At 41.7% G+C, this 22,892-nt stretch overlaps 2 protein-coding genes across 6 annotated transcripts in view; one reads left to right on the top strand and one right to left on the bottom strand.

The window, feature by feature from the left end:
* The window catches only part of LOC116852347 (prothoracicotropic hormone-like), a 38,705-nt gene that overhangs the window by 996 nt on the left and 14,817 nt on the right, over window positions 1–22,892 (top strand). For 3 of the 4 annotated variants that reach the window (XM_032832626.1, XM_032832639.1, XM_032832631.1), the window contains exon 5: window positions 299–695. In XM_032832626.1, coding sequence (XP_032688517.1) covers window positions 299–682 — 384 coding nt within the window. In that variant the 3' untranslated portion in view covers window positions 683–695. Of the gene's footprint in view, window positions 1–298; window positions 714–22,892 lie in introns of those variants that run through there. The other variant, XM_032832622.1, reaches the window with a different exon arrangement.
* Window positions 8–22,843, bottom strand: LOC116852322 (orcokinin peptides-like). Of its 2 annotated transcripts, XM_032832542.1 has the most exons (4): window positions 22,629–22,843; window positions 13,471–13,558; window positions 5,489–5,612; window positions 8–2,963 (listed from the first exon to the last, which is right to left on the bottom strand). In XM_032832542.1, exons 1-4 carry the CDS (start codon window positions 22,707–22,709, stop codon window positions 2,753–2,755), a joined length of 504 nt encoding a protein of 167 aa, XP_032688433.1. In that variant the 5' UTR covers window positions 22,710–22,843; the 3' UTR covers window positions 8–2,752. The 2 variants fall into 2 exon arrangements, with proteins under 2 accessions (XP_032688433.1, XP_032688424.1); XM_032832533.1 differs by lacking the exons at window positions 8–2,963; window positions 5,489–5,612 and adding an exon at window positions 5,703–6,984.

The following is a 22,892-nucleotide window of genomic DNA, read 5'->3' as shown; positions in this document are numbered from 1 at the left end:
ATAAATATTGACATCGATAAATAGTGATATAATTCTCAAGAGAGAAATATTAATTCTAAACACTCTTCTCTATTCTAATTCTAATCTTTGCAACTTGATTCTTGCACACGTAGTATGTAGCATCGACGAATCGATTACATTTCTTGTATCGAGAAAGTCGCGAGAGAAAAGTCGCAGTAGAGTCGAGAAGTTTACAGTCTTTTACCTCCTCCTACTTAAGAGACAGCGAGGGAGGGAACGCGCTTCTAAATCCGTCTGTAAAAAGAAACAGAAAGGCGAAACACTGCTTTCTTGATAGCTCGTGCGAATGGACTACAACACGAAGAGCGTGCGGATCGAGACGCCGGTTGACATCAACGAGGAGGTGAGGAGCATCCTCACGGCGGCGAGGAAGAAGCAGCCACCGCAATCGGAACATCCGCGTACGCCGAAGAAGTTGCGGATCACGACCGCCACTTCCGCGGCGACCAGGGACACCTCTCCTCTGCCGCAGAACACTATCGCTAAGTTCATCGCGTCGCAGTCGTACGACCTCTGCGATCTCCCGCGCGTAACGACGCCGGAGAGACAGGAGAGACCACGTACGCCCGTTTACCCGGAAGTGCAGCTGCTGAACGACGCCCGACCCGCAGCCGATGTGAAACCCATTGGCTTCCGGCCGACGTGGAAGTGTGAGGCTTAAATTGGTTCTTGGGGTGAGTCGCTTCCACATCCCTTCTACACTCCTCCTTACTTTCTCTCGACTTTTCTCTCTTCGTCTCGCACGGTTTTCCCGCGACCGTCCTCGCCGGCGAAGATGTAGAAGAAAATGGGATCTTCGCTCGGCTACCAGTTAATCGTACTCGTTTATTTAGATAGCACATTTTTTACGCAGAATGACAGCGCATACGAGAAGTAGGAGTAGTAGGACGAATCGCGCGTAGTCACATTATCCGATCTCGAACCAACCGCGAATTCGAAACGACGCGGGCACGTAGAGGCGTCCCGGGTGATTTCGTGAGAGTGGAGGATCGCGAGGAGAGGAGATCTTTGTCGAGTCGCGTATATCGCGGGTGTAAAGACATCAAGACGCCTGAGTGTCTCTCGGACCGAGAAATCTTGTCAAGAACGAGGAAACAACACAGCGCGCAAACGTCTTCGTTACGTTCCATTTCCTCGCGATCGCATCGAGTATTTAAGCTTTCTTCCTTTTTTCTTTTCTCTCTCTCTTTCTCTCCTTGCGCGTTACAACTTCAAGACTTGCATCGAGCGCGTCTTTAGTATATACAATTAATTACACATTAACAATATATACACGCCGTCCGTTATTACGGCGTAACAGCGTTGCTCGCGCGGCGCAGCGTGTTTCGAGAAATCGCCGAGAACTGCAACAGCGGGAAGTACGTGAGAGCTTATATCCGAAGTGGGTCTGATTGTTTTTGCGGCCGACAAGCATCGCGGAGAGCAAACACGTTCCGGAAGATCGTCGTACATTCAGCAGGTGGAACCTGCTTTCGCGCGTGAGTTCGCGATGAAGCAAAATAAATTCTTTGTATATTCTCCCAAATATTCTGCATATTTTCCGCCTCGCTTTGACGCGGTTTTCGATCGGTTGACGGTCTTCCAGAACCAAGGGATGTCCTGTCAGTCACACGTTCTGCATGAGATACCGCAAACTCAGCTTTTGCTCCGCGAAAATCGCGATAGGCCCTCGTTCGTCGCAGGCATCTTGTCTCTAACATTGAGGATCTTGACAGCTAATGCTTGAAAATTCTCCCTAAAAGAATCTCAGAGAGAAAAAGAAATTTTCTCTAAAAGTGAATTATAGTTAGACACAGTGGTGACGGTTAATCGAACTGAATTCACCCAAAAACGTACAATCTTATCTTTAGCGGAATCTTTTTATACATACACACATACGTGGCTTCAAGAGCTTTCTTCCAAAACCAAAAGGAGAACATTCCGGGCACAATAATCTTAAATTCTAGAGAAATATCATCATTTATCTGCAGTACAAGTCTTGTTCTTAATAGACATTTCTTCTAATAAGAGGGCAGCATAAAAAGAGAAGAATGCCCTTTTCTTCCAGTAAGGATGAGAAAAAATATCTAAAAATTAATAGATATTTATTAGGTGGATACCACTAACATATTTATTTAAATCAAAATTCTTTTCATTTAAACCGAGTATTGTTTAAGTTGATTTAAGTTGTGATTTAAATAAATATGCTAATGGTACTTACCTAGTAAATATTTGTTAATTTCTAAATATTTCTTTCTCCCAATGTGGCTTTACAGGAAACAATTAGAGTTCTTTCTCTTTAAATATTTTCCTTTTGGTCTTAGAAGAATCTTCTCGAGACCGTGTGTGTAAAAAAGATTCCGCCAAGAATAAAATTATATGTTTTTGAGTGTTGAAGTATGCACGGTGCGATGCACCGTCGAAATCATCGAAGACGATTTTTCTGATTTTCTTTCTTCGATTTTTGCGGACACGTGTCGTTGGCGAGACAACGTGCCGTTTTCCTTCTCGACCCTCATTTTACCCGATATCTGTGACTGAAAATACATCCAACAGTTCTACGTGTGGAGGAACAGAAGGAGATCGCGTCGAACGATCCCGCTTGCCAGTTGAAGAATGTCCGCCGGCGAACGCGCGCGATTCTTTCGCGTCTCGCGATGTGCCTTGCGCTTCTCTCTCATCGCCCTTCGCCCGTTACTCTCCCTTCGTCAAGCCACTCTCGTGCCTCGCCCTTCATGTACACCTGCGCCATTTAACGTCCCTGCTGTCTGTCCGCCAAGTAATTATCGAGCCTCTTGACGAATCCGCTCCAGCCGACCCGATCGATCTCGTCGAAGTTCCGCTTGAAGAAGCTGTCGAACGCGGTGTCGATCTCGTCGATATTCCTCTTGGAGAAACGATCGAACACCGACCGGTCGATCTCGTCGAAGTTGACTGGCCGCACGTTCGCAGGTCCGACTCGCCTGCAATAATAGACACGCTATAGGTTGAGGTCTAGGAGAATATCTCCCTTAGAGAAGCCGCGTTAGAATAGTTTCTCACATCGATTGCGATGTTGCACGAGGCGTCAACACGTGACATTTCGCTTGGAACGAGAGAGGTAACGAGAGGGGGAGAGGGAGAGAGAGAGAGAGAGGGGGGGGAAATTAAATTCACAAAAAGATACACAATCGAGCGCTCGGCGATTAAATAAAGCTCGAACGGAGGTACGGTGGACGCGCTTTAATCGAAACGCTATGACACATTTTGCAACGGGGAAAATATCGCAAGCATCGCGTTCTATTTGATCCCCTCTGGCTATCTCTTCTCGCATTTTTATGCTTTATATTTGAAAAATCCATCACTGCTTTTAATAAAATGACACGGGCGATTCGCGCGAGTACAGCGCGAGCACTTGCGACTCGGGGAGGAGATATCGACGATTGTAGTCAGATTAAAGTGACAAATAACAAAGGGAGAGAAAGAGATATATGCGAATGCAACATAATACGCTTTTCCCTCTTTCCGGATATTACTTTCTATTTTTGTCTCGGCACAAGAAGGTTTTTCATTTTTTTCATTATATTCGAGTCGAAATTTTGATCTTACTTCTGCTCTCGTTATTCCATTTAATATTTACTTGGATATTCTGAAGTTTTTATCAACCTCTTTTGATTCTATTTAATCTACAGCTCTGCCGGGAGATTCCCTTTAGAATCTACAAGTGGCATTTTGTGCCACTTTCTGCCATTTAGAGGCATAAAACGCTAAGCAGGATTTTATTTTTCCGTATATTAATCCTTCTGCATTTGGGAGAAATTTTTCGCAAAACGCATGATAAATTAATCTGTCCATCTATTCCTCAGAATATACAGATGTCGGGAAGTTCAGGTCGAAAGTAGGACTCTGAAATTTTAATTCGAAAGGGCGAATGTGGCCTTTATCAACCTCTTTTGATTCTATTTAACCTACAGCTCTTCCAGGAAATTCCTTTTAAAATCTACAAGTGGCATTTTGCGCGTTTCCTGCCATTTAGAGGCAGAAAACGCTAAGCAGGACTTCACTTTTCTGTATATTGATTCTTTTGCGTTTGGAAGAAATGTTTCGCAGAACGCATGATAAATTAATTTGTCGAGTGAAATTGATTCGCGGTGATGATCGACGCCGTTTCGCGTGGTCGAGGTAGCTGTTTCGTGGCGGGGCAGCCAGAGAAAAGCAAGAAACGAACGGATATGTACGTGGAATTTCGTAAGAAGATCGATCCCGATCGCGCACACGTGCAGCGTTTTAATAAGCTGCACGTGGCGGGACGGTAGTTATTATTGCCATGGCGTGGGTGGAAAAATAGAGAGAACAGCTGCGGGGAGGAATAAAACAGCAGGTTACGTAATACGAACAATCGATGCGACGGTTACTTTTATTCGGTCGGGATGAATAACAATAGATGCCGGGCGGAAGCGATCCGCGTCTCGCGCGGTCCCCTCGGAAAATAACGTGAAGGCACGAAGGTAATGTTTACATAGATGGAATAAAACACTCGACCGTGTCGTTTCTACTTGGAAGGAACGAAGTTTGCGGATACTCCACCTTCTTGAATCCGCGGGAGAAGTTCGAGCGCTTCCGGAAGCGAATAAAACGTGCGTTTACCGCTTAATTGAAGCGTATGCGGCCTAACCTAAGTTCTGGCATCGAGTTCTTATTAATTCGCGACATAAATTCCAATTACGGGTGCGCAAAGTAAAGTTAACTCGTCGCGGAAATTCCCACTAACTTAGCGGTATATTCTGGTTAGATAGTTTCCCGTCGGCTGGTTAATTGCATTCGCCTGAAGCGCGAACTGTTCTCCCGCTTCCTCCGCGATTTTCGAAACTGATGAGTGTTAGAACATCCTCGTCGTTGTCTCTCACAATAGCGACAGAAGAGCGGACTAGAACGGGACTAGAACGGGAAAACTGGGAAAAAACGAAAGACTGATTTTTAATGCAGAAAAGAATAGAGTTATAAAGTAACTCCATTATAGAGTGACTAACGTACAGGAAAAAGAAAGGAATTAATTCGTTCAGGAGAAAAGAAGACTGCTGTATCACTCCGTCAAAATTGAAAATTCCGAAAAATATATCATGTCACGCATCTCAAGAACGCGATATATTAATACATCTCATGTTAGAGTCGTTCTACATTAGTTGCAAGTCTCAAGGTCGCAAGAAAATAGACCAATCACAGTCAATTCTTCTTTGGTCGTAAGAAGAACGATCGACTGTGATTGGTAAATTTTCCTACGAACTTGCGATTTGCATTTAATGTAGAATGGGCTTTAAATATAATGTTTAAATATAACGAATGGTGCGAGAAGTATTTGTCGCTCGCTCAGTTGCTCTACAGATCTCATCTTCAGAGAGAGAAAGTATCTCTCGGTAACGAGTTAGATTAATGGAACACGAGAACTCTTCGCTGAAATAAGATCGCGCCTTCATCATCCAGCACAACGAACGTACCGATAATGATTTACCTGAGAGGTATGAGCCTCTTGCTCTCACCGAAGGTTGCTCCGGATAACGAGTCCAATCCTCGACGCGTCTGCCTCAGCAGATGGTTGCCGCTACTGACGCCGTTTAAATTGCGGCTGGCCGCACCTTGAAAATTTCAAAAATCTGTACCTCTTCTCCTTCTTCTTTTTAATGGGAGACTGGATAATGTCGGGAAAGAAATTGGAAGAGAAAAGATACGACTGCAGATAAAACTTTATTGTGTCTTTCAATCTACTTCTGACGAGAAATCAAACGAAACAGAAGCCTCAACGAGAAGAAGGCGAGTACAGCGTTACTCTCTCGTCTGATGATGTTTCAAGTTACACACACATGAGCGAGTGGAACTCAGACGTGATCGCGATCGACGCTAAATCAAGAATTGACACCAGAACTCTACTCCGCGATTAACTCCTCGTCCCTTCCCGATTCCACCTCATATAAGATCATTCAAAACTTCTCACGAGATTCCCGCCGCCAATTTGATCCAAATTTCTAACGAGATTTCCGCCGCCAATTTGATCCAAATTTCTAACGAGATGCCCGCCGCCGATCTGATCTAGATTTCTAACGAGATGCCCGCCGCCAATTTGATCCAAATTTCTCACGAGATTTCCGCCGCCAATTTGATCCAAATTTCTCACGAGATTTCCGCCGCCAATTTGATCCAAATTTCTCACGAGATTTCCGCCGCCAATTTGATCCAAATTTCTCACGAGATTTCCGCCGCCAATTTGATCCAAATTTCTCACGAGATTTCCGCCGCCAATTTGATCCAAATTTCTCACGAGATTTCCGCCGCCAATTTGATCCAAATTTCTCACGAGATTTCCGCCGCCAATTTGATCCAAATTTCTCACGAGATTTCCGCCGCCAATTTGATCCAAATTTCTCACGAGATTTCCGCCGCCAATTTGATCCAAATTTCTCACGAGATTTCCGCCGCCAATTTGATCCAAATTTCTCACGAGATTTCCGCCGCCAATTTGATCCAAATTTCTCACGAGATTTCCGCCGCCAATTTGATCCAAATTTCTCACGAGATTTCCGCCGCCAATTTGATCCAAATTTCTAACGAGATGCCCGCCGCCGATTTGATCGAGGTTCTTCGCGAATCGCATATCGTTCTTCAACATGTCGCGATCGGTAAACTGAGGCACGAAGCGTTGATCGTTCGGTCGTTTGACACTCGCGTCGAGACCGGTCGGAATCGCGAGCAGATTGTAGATTCGACTCGCGCGGAATGACTGACGACTTGTCGGATCCATGAGATACAATATTTCGAATTCGATCGAAGAATTGCGGATGTTCCCGTTGCGGGGTCGATCGGCGATCAGCGGGAATCTTTCCCTGGCGAAGTTCGGCTTGTTTTCGATGAAATGTTCGTCTTCTGGCAGATGTCTGAGTTGCTTATCGGTGTCCCGCACAAGATGCCCGCCACCGATCTGGTCCAGGTTCCGTTTCGCAGACGAATTTGCTCCTGCAAAAGGCACAGTTTTAATGTGACGTTTATATCGTTGGCCGTTGGGAGGCGGTCACGATTTCGCGAAATCGGTGTTCAACGCTGCGAGCGGATCAGTGAAAATACTCGCCACTAACTGCGATTACTGCGTCTCCATTGTGACCCATATGGACATTAGTTTCCCGTTTTATTTATTTTTCGACAGCACCGAAACGTGAATTCACCGAAATCACACGTTATCGGATTCAATAACAGTTTATGTTTTTTTGTTATATTTATGCGTGGATTATTTATACAATAGCGATTCGATTGCGTCATGCGGTGCAAATTAACGTGTTCAGGAAAAAGTAGCTGTTCAATCACGCAAAACAATTTATTCCTTTCACTTTAGTTCGTCCATTTTTTTTCGGACGCGCTGCGTCGCTCGAGAAGCGAAGGCGCTATTATTCGCTAACTATGCAAAGTGCATAGCGAAATAGGTCATGCATCTTTATTTTATTTTTTTATCCTCTCGCTATACGGAGAGAAACGGAAAAATTACAGTTTCTTCTCACATAAATTCCTTTCAGTTTCGCGTTTTCGTTAGGAGTGTCAGTTAGGTCTATCTTGTTAAGAAACATAGTCAATTTCGAGGAACATACATTGAGAAAAAAAGTATTTGATATTTGCAACTATAATCATATAGTGAAAGAGTCAAGAGAAGCTTATTTTTCTAATAAGTATTGCTACAATGTTAATAATGATAACTTTACACTTTATATTGCTACTATTATTATTTTTTTGGTAGGACCACAAGAAAGTATAGTTGACGTGAAAAATTACTATGATTTTGGCGAAATGAACAATTATTTTTTCTTAGTGTAGCAAATTTTTTAATAGCGCATTCGATTCTTATGCGGAAAAAAAAAATATTTTACAACTACAATCACATAAAGAAATAATTACTATAAATTATAGTAAAAAAAATCATATTTTTTTATTGAGTTCTATTAAGATGTTGGTGATAATAATCTGATGTGTATGTTATTACTATCATTTTCATGTTAGAATCACTAAAAAATATAGTCGGAGCTAAAAATAACTATAATTTTAGTCAGATCGACTCCGATTTGGATGAGCTTGAAATATATTGTAATTCAGGCCAAAAGAAGAGACACACATTTTTTTATACGTGCTCAGGCGGACTTTTAGGGGGCAAAACATTCCTTTGAAAAAATCGGTTTTTTTCTTTAGAAGCATGTTTCGTCAAAAGTATAAGAGATAGAAAAAAATTTTCTAGACAAAAATTATATAGTTTTAGGAGTACTTTGCAATGACAAAATCAGATATTTGAAAAATTTTATAATTGTCAGTATACCCACACCACTCACCAATTTTCACAAATATCTGATTTTGTCATTGCAAAGTACTCCTAAAACCATTTAACTTTGTCTAGAAAATTTTTTTCTATCTCTTATACTTTTGACAAAACATGTACTTAAAGAAAAAAAATCGTTTTTTTTTTCAAAGGGATGTTTTGCCTAAAAGTCTGCTTGGACACGTATAAAAAAATATGTGTCTCTTCTTTTGGTTTGAATTACAATATATTTCAATCTCATTCAAGTCAGAACTAAACACTTATGGGATTCCTTGTCAGTGTAAAACATAAATAGCATACATGAAACGAAAGAACAGTAAATTATTGCAGAATGTCGATCTCTTCCTACAAGATCCATCATATTATAGCAAGTTTCACTATAAAATTCCGTGAAAATAAGATTGAAATTGTCGCGCCCGACATTCAGCGCGCCATTAGTCCAATCTCATTAATCTGTTATTCCAACATTCATTTTTTTATTGTCACAGTGATTCATGCGTTCGTCAAAGTCATGCAAGGTGCCATGCAAGAAGGCGATTATGCGACGAGGCCTTCGTGCGAAAGTGCGTCGCTGCGATCGTCCTCCCGATATTTTATCCCTCGTGCATATCCGACGCTGCAGAATCATGCAAAACCATCGGCGTCGTGCTTGCGTGCGAATGAGCAGGCTGCATTTAGCGGATTCTCCTACCTAGATTGCCCTCGCGCTTACCTGCTTCTCGACTCGTCGTGCGTCGGTATGCCGACGATTTTGATTATCCGCACGTAAACATTCCGTGCGTGACAACAGCTCGCTCGTGAGCTCAACACCAGCCTCGCAATGAGCTTCTTTCGCGCGTGCACACGTCACGAATGCCCGAACGTTCCCTGGATCGAGAGTTCCTGGATCTTCAGCTTTATGCGTGTACGAGTACGATTGAAATCGTTATAATTAACGCCATTATAACCCTACACTGTAAAAACTGATGTGTTAAATTTAACATTTAATGTGTCCCAAATCATCCACTCTCATTTATATGTAAATTTAACACATCAGTTTTTACAGTGCATCATTATAATCAGAGTTACTTATGCGATTTTCAATCTCAGGTATAATACGTGAGGCTGAAGATCATATCTCGATCTAGTGAATGTTCGGGAATGTTGGTAGCTGATTGAATGGATATAATTGGAGATTATATATCAATATTTGAAGAAAATAGGAGTACAGGAAGAATGAGAAGAAGATGGTTATTTATCTTATTTATCTTAGATCAAGGGAATAAAGAGAGCAGTGTTAAATAGTTGCAAATATCCTCGGGAAAGGTTGAGACACGGTGGGGAGACTACCAAAGTTAAAAAAAATATCCGGGTACCCATAACCTTCGTAAATTACTGCGAGACTGTCGCCGCCATATACTGTAAAGCGCGTCGTGAAACACGAAGTCGTTCACAGGTGACGTTTGGGACGAACTTCACTCGACGCGACGTTTATTTCGACGTGACAAATTGATGGACACACACGCGCGCTCGCTTTAAATGATTAATGGCGCGATTTAATATGTAAAGGGTCCCATGCGCCCACGTAGGGGAGCGTGCGCGGAAAAGCGAGGAGGTCGCCACGACAACGTGAATAAATGATGCGGCGTATTCCGCGATCAGCCTCGGATACGAGCGACTCAGTTGCGTTTAAATGCCCTGTCTTGCCGAGTGTTTGTTTTTACACATTTAAGCCATGTTGGTTAACTATTAATAGAACTGGTGACTACCGCTGTGTTCGGCAAGGGGAGAGCGAGCAGGCTCTGCTATTGTTTCTCTATATGTGCCGCAAGTCGGCTGAGGAAATCTGCGAGAAATAATGCCACGTGTAACAGCAGAGTTGCCTGGCGAACACACTGCAAACCCAAGTGTGTTGGGCTGAGTCTCTTTACATAGTATCAAAGAGAATGTTGGTATATTTTCCACGCAGTCAAGAAGGGGACTTGGCTTGCGATCTTACGTCTGCGTAAAAGCTTTTATAATTCTGTACAACTAATACGACTTTGCAGAAAAATGTATTCAGTATTCTGTCGATAAAGTTTTCAGCATCCCCTTTGTTACTCTATTAGAATCTATCGATCTGTTCCAAAATTCTGTCGCAACATCGACGTGTCTCCGTCGCGTATATTTTCGACGTTATGATCGTGTAATTAAGTATCACCGATGAGATTAAGCGTTGATATATCCACGAGCGGCTTCCTCTTACGTCCCGCTTTCTTCGGAGGGAAACGAGGGCGTGCTCCTCCGCAGGGGCGGATTTATGGCGCTTAAATCGCCGATCGTAATGTCCTTAATCGAGCCGTAACAGGCGGCTGGGGGATGCGCCGCGTAATAAGCGTCGTAAAACCGACGCTTTTATCCGCCGACATGCACTCGCTGCATTCTGCGAGCTGTTCTTTATTTACTTTCAATATCTCGCCCCTTCGTACGACCGGCGGCTGAAAGCGCTCCACGATCGAACGCTCCGTCCATCGACAGCGTGAAACATTTGTGAAGCGCGTTGTGAGAATGACGACTCTCACAGTGTGAATTCTGCTCGTATAACAACGTCGACTTGTCGAAACATTGAATCGCGCCGTGCACAGAAAAGAAAAATATTTTTGTTTGGAGGATATCTTTGTTGTTGATATTTTAAAAATAAGATTAATGTTAAAATAAGATTATATGACGTTGAAGGCCATGAAGATACATTAATCTTCAATCAAGATGAATATAGTCAAATTAACACAATTATTTTGTCAATATATAAGTAACAATATCAATATTGTTCGTTATGTATGAGAAAATGGCTGTGTTGATTTGATTATATTCGTCTTGATTGTAAACTAATAATAACTAATGATGATTGTAAACTAATGATATATAACCAAGAATATTAATATTGTAATATTCTATGAGAAAATAATCGTGTAATGGAAAAATGATGAGTCCCTTGCGCGAACCTTATAACTGTCAATTCTATTCGCTCGAGTAATTAACTGTAAAGTGCACAATGCGAGTGCAGCGGAGTCAGCCAGCCAGTATCGATGGAATTTTGCCGTAATATAATTGCCGGAATATTTTTGTTATTGATATTTAAAAAATAAGATTAATGTTAAAATAAGATTATATGACGTTGAAGGCTATGAAGATACATTAATCTTCAATCAAGATGAATATAGTCAAATTAACACAATTATTTTGTCAATATATAAGTAACAATATCAATATTGTTCGTTATGTATGAGAAAATGGCTGTGTTGATTTGACTATATTCGTCTTGATTATAAACTAATAACTAATGATGATTGTAATCTAATGATATATAACCAAGAATTAATATTGTAATATTCTATGAGAAAATGATCGTGTAATGGGAAAATGATGAGTCTCTTGCGCGAACCTTATAACTATCAATTTTATTCGCTCGAGCAATTAACTGTAAAGTGCACAATGCGAATGCAGCGGAGTCAGCCAGCTAGTATCGACGGAATCTTGCCGACTCGCACAATTGCAACGGTTGTTAGCGCGGCGCGGCGTGTAGAATTGATACATCAAAGGGCAAAGGATCACGGTTTACATACAGTAGCCTCGCTGTATCGATTGTGCATCGCTTTTTTATCCTCTCCTGGGACAGCACACAGTTCGTTATAATTAGACGATGCGTACGCGATACGCGTACTGGAAGCGCGTTCACGATGAAAGATTAACGGCGAAATTGCTTAGCGCGTCGGCCGCGATCGCGTTTCGCACTTACGAAGGAAGTCTTACCTAAGGGAGGAGGAAGAACCGCGATATTACACTGTAAAAACTGATGTGTTAAATTCAACACATTTCATGTGTCCCAAATCGTCCATTCTCATTTATGCATAAATTTAACACGAAGCAAATGTGTTAAAAAATAACACGCATAATATGAAAAAAATTAACATAAGAATTTAACACTTGAATATTGTTAGGAATTACAGGTTGTGTTAAATTGAGATATTTAATATGTCAGACATAGATTATGTCAATTTAACATTTTTATTTCATCAAAACCATAGATTAATACTTCTCTCAAATGTTAAAGTAACGTTTTATTTTAGTTAATTTAACATTATACATATGTCAATTTAATACAAAATAAATGTGTTAAAAAATAACACGCATGATATGGAAAAAATTAACACAAGAATTTAACACTTGAATACCGTTAGGAATCACAGGTTGTGTTAAATTGACATATTTAATATGTCAGACATGGATTATGTCAGTTTAACATTTTCATTTCATCGAAACCATAGATTAATACCTCTCAAGTAACGTTTTATTCTCGTTAATTTAACATTATACATATGTCAATTTAACACAAACTGTGATTCCTGACGGTATTCAAGTGTTAAATCCTTGTATTAATTTTTTACATATTATACGTGTTACTTTTTACCACATTTGTTTTGTATTAAATTTACACATAAATGAGAGTGGATGATTTGAGACACATGAAATGTTAAATTTAATACATCAGTTTTTACAGTGTAACGCTTTTCGTTCGCTGAGAATGGAGTAAACCGCGTTTTTTGTTTTTCCCTTTGTTTTTCTCCTCAGACCGATTAGCATCTATCGACCAGGCGCGATCACGCGCGTTTCATTTGCCGGGAAAAAAAAGTCACTCACCGTTTTGCGCGATTCGCGCGAGATGCATCGGCGTTGCATTAATTGCGCTGCGCGTTGAGTTTTAAATGCGACAACGTGCACGCACATTGATTCTCTGTATATTATCTTGCGGGCATGTCGTCGTTACTCTTTGTGTCGCAACGTTAATGCAAGAGCAACGAGCGATAAGATGTATTCTCTTTATTAACGAGAATCGTACCGCGGGGAGAGATAAAATAGACGGGTGAGATAGATTGTTTCCCCACGACTCGTGGGATTATATTTAAAAATTCAGCAACAGCAAATACGCAGGGTGGATTATTTACACACGATACGATGGATATCGCGTTTACCTTGCGGTTCATTTCGCTTCTTTTAAAAAATGCAATTTTGATTAACCAGTGAATGTTTGTTTCGAGTTTTACATCCGCGGTGGTCTTCTCCTCGTTGGCCGAGCTATCTAGTCACGCATTTCGCTCTCTTAATGATAGGAATAAGCAAAAATCACTTACTACGTTCCTCCCAGTATCTCGCCAAGAGATCCGCCAAGGCCGATGGGCCGTACTCCTCCCGTTGCAGCACGTTCGGCCCAGTCTGCAACTGAAAACCGGTGAAACTTGTTAATTGCGACGATTTTACATTAAAAAATTTTACATAAAATTTTTTTTTTCGTTTTCATCATATATTGAGCAATGTTCTTATTTATTTTGGCACGTGCTTTCATTAAACTTGTAATTCTGCACAACCAATACGACGTAAACTTTGCAGAAACATGTCAGTATTCTGTCGGTAATGTTTTCAGTTTCGGCATCCCCTTAATCGCGAAAGCGACGCAGCTAACGTCAAGTCCGCGACTGAATGTTATATCTTAAGATAAATGAATGTGGAAATCGCGTGAGGTGGAAATTTAACAGCGAGGTGAGAGTTTAATTTGCAGCCGGGAAATAGGATAAATTTGCACGTACGCGAAATTGAAATTAAACACGACCAATGATGTGACCAATAACAGTATTTACATATCAGAATTGGATGTCGGTGTATTAATTCTTCATAATTAATGTCTTCATAACGATACGTAGAAAACATTGCAGCTACAGATAACTCTTGTTGAATTGCGCCTTACCGCTGGACTCTCAAGAGTCCGTCGGGATGTTTATCTATTTAATTAGAATTGCAAAACACCCAGATATGTAGAAATGCGTGATGACCACGTTTTATCACAATGTGATTGCTTTCCTGCGACTTCAGCTGAATATCTTTTTAAAGATCATCATCAATCATTAACATATTCGCTTTTATATTAAAGCACCGAGATATGTGGAAAATATATTTTTACGTAAATCCCATGGGCGATTAACTCTCATCGTGATCGTATGATAAATCATCTTGTCAGGGCATATTGCGTGGCATACATCGCGACGCGTTTCTCGCGAATCGGGAAAGCCCCACGGCGGAAAGCTCCGTCGCGCTCCTCTTACAAAGACCTGAATTCGACGCTGATGAGTTATTCACTCACACGGTGAAAGTTCAATTATGCACCTTCGACGTGAGCGCGGGGGAGAAGAGGGTCGAAGAAGTACGCGCGCGGAAGTCGCGATGTTATATGAAGTGCACGAGGGAGGGGAGGGGGTGAGCGATCGACTTTCGCGAGCATGCATAATTCAGAGCTGGCGAAAGATCACGTGCGCCTAGACACGCCATACCAGCCACGTGTTAAGTTCACTCTCGGCGTGACGACGCGGCACGTGCTTTCGCCGTAATCACCGATAGCTATCGCTCCGCCGGCAACGAGGTTGCGGGTTACATTATGCTAATTAGGACTTCGCGCGTCGTCGTTGTTCGTGGCGACAGGAATGCCGGGGCTGGTGTTGGCTCAACATCGTTAAACTGGATCGAACTTTTCCGTCTTGCTGTGGTGCGAAGTGTATTATAAATTCCCGACATGGTCAACGACTGTGTGTGTGTGAGCGTGATCTTGCTGCCGAATTGAAAATACATGTATTATGACGTTGCACCGCGCATTCTCAAGAGAGTTAGCTCGTGACTCTCGTTTTCTCGACGTTTAACTAGTAATTTGTGATAAGGTCATTCTATTTTTTTGTCTCTTTTTCTTCTTTTCTTTCTTTCTCCCTTCTTGAGAATTACTGCACTTTTCACGAAGTGCTCCGTAAAGCGCGCTGGTCACGCCAATTCGATTTGTAAGAAGCCAATTCGTGACACACAACGTGAAGAGGCACTCGCAACTCGGAAACGAGATCGGATGGAGACGTTCATGGGAAAGTTTCCCGTTGTCTTGGCGCGATGTGTGCCGAATTCATCCCCTGATATTACGCTCGCGTCTTAGAAGTTCTTTAAAATGTTGCGGCGCATTCTTCAGCGGAGCAACAACCCTTTGAAGCTCGCCGGAGTTGACCCTGAATGCATCCTCGCAGGTCGATGGTAGGTCGATATCTACGCTCGCAGGTCGGCCGTTTTATCATTGCGTTTGCGGTTCGCATGACCAATTACGGGGGTTAAGGCCGGCGTCATATCGCCGAATCGACCACTCTTTTTCTTCTTTCCTTCCCTTTCGTTCCGGAAAAGGGAAAAACGTTCTGCCGTTCCTCGCAAACGTTCTTTCCTTCGCGGAACTCACTGATCGTTTTACGATACTTATATCATTAAATGTACTTATGTTAATGTGTACTTATCGCGAAAATAAGTTAAACACAGGCTTTTGATCAAGTTAAGAGCGCATGAGATAGTCACAATTACGAGCCACTGCTTATTGGCTTGCATTTTAATTCCCTACTACTCAAATTAATTTCTCATGTTTAAACAATTTTTGTAAGATGTTTAAAACTAAAGTACTCGGCACATATAAGGTGAAAACTTACTTTTCCAGTTTTTTATTTTCTTAAAATAGACTCGTGACTCTGAGGTCACGTTGAGCAGTTACTATCGCTGCCAACATGACAGAGAGTGAATACGTTTGTTTGCTCTCGACATTGGTCTTCTTTCTCTGTCACAGTTAATTTTGAAACTTTAATTCGGGCGCCACAAAGAGGCTTTTTAAATACTACAGACTTGCTAAGTACCACAAATAGTTCAGATAGAACTATTTCGTCTCTGTCATCTATATTGATTAAATACAAGATATATGTGCAATATGTCTGTTAGCCATTTATCTATTATTTTAAGTAAACCTACCTAAAAGTTACACTTCGATTCTTTTTTAATTTGGCATAAATATAGAAGTACAAAAAATATTTAGGTCATATTTTTTCATTTTGGCCCACTTTGAGTTTCGTATTTACATACTGATCATCAACAAGTGCAACAAAATGAATAAGAAATAAAATTGAATACAAGATATAGGCGTTTTTTATTTGCTGATTATGAATATAAGGCCAAATGTGTAAAATTATTTGTATAAATAATAAAATGTTTAAACAAAACATATAAAAAGTTGAAACAAATTATTTATACAAATAATTTCTCGGTTTGGTCGAGATTTGAACAATTTTTGACTAATTTAGCACAAATTCAAAATATTTCGGCTGGAATCTCGGCTAAAGAAATTTAGAATGATTCGTGTCTCAGCTATACTGATTTTGTTAAAATTTTAATTAAAACTGCCGGATTTCTCTCTCGGTTTGGCCGAAATTCGAATCATTTTTTATTAATTTAGCACAGATTTGAAATATTTCGGTTGGAATCTCGGCTAAAGAAATTTAGAATGGTTCGTTTCTCAGCTATAGTAATTTTGTTAACATTATTTAATTAATTATTTAATTAATTAATTATTTAATTAGTTAAAAATAATTTTGTTAAAATTATTTAAATTTGTATTCAATATTATTTCTTATGCATTTTTATTGCACTTGTTGATAGTAAGAGTGGGAACATTAAAGAGCTATAAACTGCCCGTGAAACTCAAAGTAGGCCAAAATGAAAAAACATAACCTAAATATTTGTTGTACTTCTACATTTATGCCAAATTAGAAAGAAAGTGTACCTTATGGGTAAGTTTACATGTTAGCTAATTTCGCAGTGTCTGTTAGGCATTTATCTATTTTAACTAATTTCTCGTATCTAGATAATTTTCGCCATGGCTGCAAGGCTATTCTTTAGGGCGTAACTTCGTCAGAATTAAAAATGTATTCGTTTTGCAAACGAGCGCGCATTTCACTGAAACCGGAGGTGCACGTTATGATAGCAATTGACGTATACCTACATACACACTCTCTTTCTCCCTGCTCTTTTTCCGACCGAGTAACGCGTGTCAGTGATTCAATCCGATTTTATGAAACGAGCTTCTCGTCCAGGAGGCTCTTTCGGAACAGCTGCGTTCCCGTCACAACTGAGGATACCCACGCTTAGTGAACGAAAGAGCTACAAGGGCGGAGAGAAAATGAAGTTTTGCGTGCGTCGTAAAGCGACGGAAAATCTCGTGGATTTAATTTCGCTTTAAAACCGAATGACGCACCCGACGTCGCGCACGACTCGCGTCGCGGTGGCTTCGATCGCGCCGATGAAATCTCGCGTCTCTCGCCGCTCAATGTAACCGCGAGTTGCGGTTAATTGCGCGGCCGGCGTAGTTAACGAAGTTTCCGACCTATTTTATACAAACTGCTCGAGTGTAATTGACGAAGAATTAAGTTCGCCGGAAGTACGCGGAAGCAGTCTTACCTCGCGGAGCGATGCAAAAACGACGCTTGTAAAGTTGCTAAACGCAAGATTCAATAAATAATGAAAGAGCAGATTCCATCCACGCGATGTTCTCTCGAAAAATCAGCCCTCCACCTAACCGTTCGTTCTCTGACCGCATTCTGTGAAAGACACGAGAACACATTTGATCGTTCTGAAGCGTGTTTTTCTCTTTAAATTAATATCGCAGTACTTGTTCCCGCTGCAAATGAGAGGATTCGCGAAGACATACGTGGCTGTTGTAAGCGTGATTTCAATATGTTGGATGTCAATCGACGGAAATTGGCTGAAATAATCGGGGAATGAATTATCAAAAATTAATCAATCATCTCCTATGCAACCACAATATATGTAATCATTAATTATCGATCAGTATACACGACCAACCATGTCAAAGTTTGACAAATAATTAATATCATTGATCGATGAAGTCATTCGTGTGATTTGATATAATATTCAATCTTTTTATAAAGTTCTACAAACCGCTTGAGTGAAGTCTAATAAAATGAACTTGCTGGATCAACTTGTAAGGAGCTGCGAAAGAGTGAGAAAATATATCGGGCGTGATGGAGGCTGGACCGGGAATATCGAACTCGGGACCTTTCGCTGTCCGTGCGACTGCTGCATGATGATTCATTTTAATTCTTGATTAGCCGATCACTCCATCGTCAAAAGCAATTACCCGCATTTAATGTCCAACGCTGGTCCCTCCTCCTCTCCTCTCCTCGCGTGTGTACTCCCGCGTTTCATATATCGGATGGAAAATTGGATTCCGAATGTATCCGCGGGCGACATGCGTTGCGGGTCGCGGGACAGCTGGGATTAGACAAAGATTCCTCTTGTCGCGCACGTTGCGACCATTTGTTTACAAGATGAAGCCGAGTGTCATTATCGCTGGTGGATATTGTGCGACTGACTCGTGGCCGCCATTTGTATGCATGGGAAAACTTTCCTGTCGCGGCGCGCGACGTCGCATCGTGTCCGAGCTTTAACCCGTTCGATTTCGGCTTGCAAAGTGTGGCGTCGCGTCGCGTCGACGATCTGCCACGGCCGACTGAAAGTGCTGAGCAAGTTGCACGTCTGCAAGTAGCAAGCGAATAACAGCAAGCGGCTATCATACCCGAAGGTCCTTGCAAATTACCTCGCGTGCCGCCCCGTGCGCACCCACTCGCCTCGAGTTTCTCGCGTTTAGAGACAGCCGATCCTATCGGCTACGAGAGGCACGTTATTTCCACGACAGCTCTCGTGGATCTGATCCCACCCCGTCTGTCCTCATGCTCTGCCCTTGCCTCGAGGATCGTCGCGAAAGAAGCAAGTTCCCTCAAAATAAATTTTTCGCGCACTCCCTTCGTCGGCCCACTCGTCCAAGTGAGGATTTTAGCTCTCTACACTGAGAGAAAAATGTATCATATTTGACACGGCATAGTAAACAGATTATAGTTAGGAATATAATTTTTATAGTAAATGTTACCATAATATTTGTAATATTTACAATATAAGCATAGTATAACTGACCCGTGTAAAATTTTTACCAAGAATTATAATTATTTGAAATAAAAAAATATAGTAAAGTAGCAAATATTGAATGGTAAGAGAAATTAACTATTTTATATAGTCAATACAATTGGAATATTTGGCAAATATAGGTATATATTACAACTATATTCCCAAAAGGTGCTTTACCATATATATATAGAATAATAAGATGGTGACTATAAATCTGTATTCATTCTATATCTTCATGTTTAGATGAACTATAAATATATGTTTGAGGCCAAAACGAACTATAAAATATAGTGAGATTATAGTTATTCCAACTATTTTTTTCTCTCAGTGTAGCTATTATGCGCCACTAAAGTGACTTCCCTGTAAGTCATTCTGTGGGACGAAGCGCCACTGAATGATGTGGCTTTCCGCCAAATCGTTTCTTAGTAATTTCCAAGTCATTATGTCACTTTTTTTCGTGATTTTAAAAGTTGTGTACACTTTCGTTTATATGCACACTGCGGCAGAGAAGTCCATACTGGCGATACAGTGCCACGGCCAGCTAGCTAGAGGATTAATGAGAGCAATGGCGACTGAGGAACAGTAAAGTGACGTAAATCGACAGTAATGTTTTCGATCTGTCTCTCTCTCTCTCTCTCTCTCTCTCTCTCTCTCTCTCTCTCTCTCTCTCTCTCTCTCTCTATTTCTATTTCTATCTATCTCTCTTTCTCTCTCTCTTTTTCCACTCCATCACGTAATTTCCTCCGCGGGCTCATAAAGAAACGTCACAACTCGTACGCGGCGCGTCAAAGTAATTAGATCCTACTACTCGCATGTCCTTCTCTGACGCTGTTCGTTCTCGCCGATCTTTCAGCGTCGCGGACGCGAAAAGCGCATTTTATAGTCTGCCACGGTGGCTTTTACTGCAACGTAATTTCAATTTGCTGAAGTGCGCGGCGAAGGGCGCACATTACACTTGTTTGCCGCGACTTTACCCCCGGTAACGAGACGTTGACGGAAGGACGGACAGCGTCGGGAACTATCGAGCCAACAGCCTGCATAGATAATGTTGGGAGTGGAGAAAGGTCGGGGGGCGACCGATAATAGCGAGATGACTATTTCGCGCTTCGAAGCTCGCTCGCGCGCGCGCTGATGCAACAAGTTGCGAATGCAAGCGAGAGCCACGGATGATGCGGCTTTGCTCTCCGAATCGGCCCGATCGCGGCGATATTATCGACGGGGGAGTGAGGCGGCTCGCAAACATCCGATGTCTTGTACACAGGGCTAACTGTCGAGGGTTTAACGAGCGGGATTAATGTCGTCGGGACGCTCGCCGCCACCCCTTCGACGCGGGTAGGCTGCAAATTACACGACGGACATCGCACATAGTCCCCTCTTCTCTCTGTCGTTCTTTGTTCTTTGTGAGAAAGTTTCTTCGTTAAAAAGTTTCGACTTTGCACCCGTCTTTGCGCGGTGCAGGCCGGTTCTGGTAATGCGAGATCGTGCGGTTACCGCGTTCTTGTCGTTCGACAAGGGACTTGGAATCGCGTATTATCCCGCGGATGGGGGTGGATCAGTCGCGAATGATTTTTATCTGACTGTGTGTGATGCTGACGATTTTCGAAACATCAAATGTTAAGTACATATTTTTATATTTTCAATGTTTGTGATTCGACGGTGAACCGACAAACGATACAAATATGTGGAGAGAATGTTACAGTTTGATCTTCTTTTCCATGTAAAATTGTTTCATGTTTTTTCTTGTATACAGTACACAGAGAAAAAATATAAAAAAATATTTATTCCGTTTATACTGGTTTATATTTACTCAAGTTTAAATTTTTTATTTTTAAACAGAATACAGTTGCTTTCATGAAAAGGTAAAGTTTTAAGAAGATGTATTTTTTCGAAAATATAAATTTTTTCATTCGAAAAATATTTTATATATTAATATAAATAAATATATTGGCATTGCATAAATATTTTTTTTATTTCTTAAATATTTTTCCCCTTCAGTGTAGACCATCAGCGAGGTCTTACTTCGCTTAAGAACGCAGACTTAATTTTGCTAGGAACATAGTCAATTTTTTAAGGAACATAGTCCATTCCTTCGCACTCTAGTTCTTAAAGTATAAATATCGCATATGAAATGAAAGAATAGTCAATTTCTGCGGAATGTCGATTTATTCCTCGGTTACGAAATTCTGTAGCAGCATTTACTATAAAATCTGTAGCAATATTTATTATAAAATTTTCCCCGTGTACGTGAACATTGCCAGAACGTTGGCAAAAGTTCGTAGAAAACGACGGCGATTATTTGGCGGACAAACAGTCGGGTCCTACGGAATATGACAAGATCAAATTCGATTCAAACAACTGACTTCGATCCGACAAGTGTTGTTAGACGTATATGAGGCTTGCCAGTCGACAAAGTACGGAGACTCGACATGTTTACAGTTCGCGAGAGCGATATTGACGATTTATATTGGATATTAATATTGAAACAATCACAAATATTGAAATAAGCAACGTATTAATTAATGACGGGCGAATTATTAATGACATTAAGATAATAATGTTGAATGTCGCGCGTGCATTTTATCGTTCAATTAGCGTACGTTTGTCATCGTGTGCCGTAAGCGTTCAGCTACTAGCGACGAAAATTAATTGCAATGTCGTTGCGAAGTCAAAATGCAACAATTCAATCTCGCCTAGATACTACATAATGCGCAGTTGTCGAGATTAACAAATAAACACAGCCGGCCCTGGCGCGAGCGCGCTGTCGTTGTTGTTTACAATTGCTCAGTCTCGTGCTTGTTTCGCAAATTGAGATAAAATCGGAGATTGTTGCGGTTACTGAGTTTAATCGTCGTCAGTAGAATTAACAAGTTTAACCCTATGCTGTCGCGTGTCTCGCGTTCCTCCGGACATAGTCCCGCGGATTGCCACGCGGATTGCCATGAGCGCGAAACTAATCTCGCGCGTAAAGAACCGCCGAAAACGAAGTTCTCGTGCGAAAATTAATCCCCGAATTTTGGATCTCATTTCTCCCCATCCACGAGGCAGGCGACAACGTATAAATATTGAAGGAACTCTTTACTATGCATCGAATTTTTGTTGGGCGATAGAAAGATGTCGCGTTAAAATTCCAATCGCGCTGATAGAAATGGGATTCGAAACGCGTTTCTTCATTTCTTCTTTTTCTGTCACGTTGCCGAGCGAGAATCGTTCCGCGAAATCGTGCCGCGAAAACGATTCGCTTTTGCTCGCGTTACAAGCAGAAAAATTGAATTACACCCCAAATTGTCTTGCTCCCCGAATCCCGCGAATTTCTCTCCCAAAGCGACAAAGGTGGCGCGGAACAGGTCAAGAGGAATAAATAAAACACGCGTTCTCATCCGCAACTTTCGCACGCGCGACATTGGACTCGCGAGCTGAATGGAGAGCAATCTCGCGACGTCGGGCTTGCGGTAAAAAGAGAAGGGCCGAGTCTTACTTGAACGGGTCCGGCCGCCGCGAGAGCGGCGATGAGGACGGTGATCGCGATCGATGAGCTGGGAAACGCGCCCCTCGTCATTGCGCCGCGTCTACGATGGTACTTGGTACCGGATACGCCGAGATAGCTCGTCCTCCAGGTGAAAGTGACACCGGTCGCGCAGTCCTCGTCGTCGATGTGCTGCTCACGTCGTGAAAAACGCGTGGAGTGCCCCGAGCCTCGTGCTCCCATGAAATATATAGAGGGGCTGCGCGCTCGCTCGCT

Source organism: Odontomachus brunneus, unplaced genomic scaffold, assembly GCF_010583005.1.
Source record: "Odontomachus brunneus isolate Ranch 3 - 2012 unplaced genomic scaffold, Obru_v1 Obru_scaffold_006, whole genome shotgun sequence".
NCBI classification, from domain to species: Eukaryota; Metazoa; Arthropoda; class Insecta; order Hymenoptera; family Formicidae; genus Odontomachus; species Odontomachus brunneus.
The sequence above is the reverse complement of the archived record's forward strand: the minus strand, read 5'-3'. Positions and strand labels throughout refer to the sequence as shown.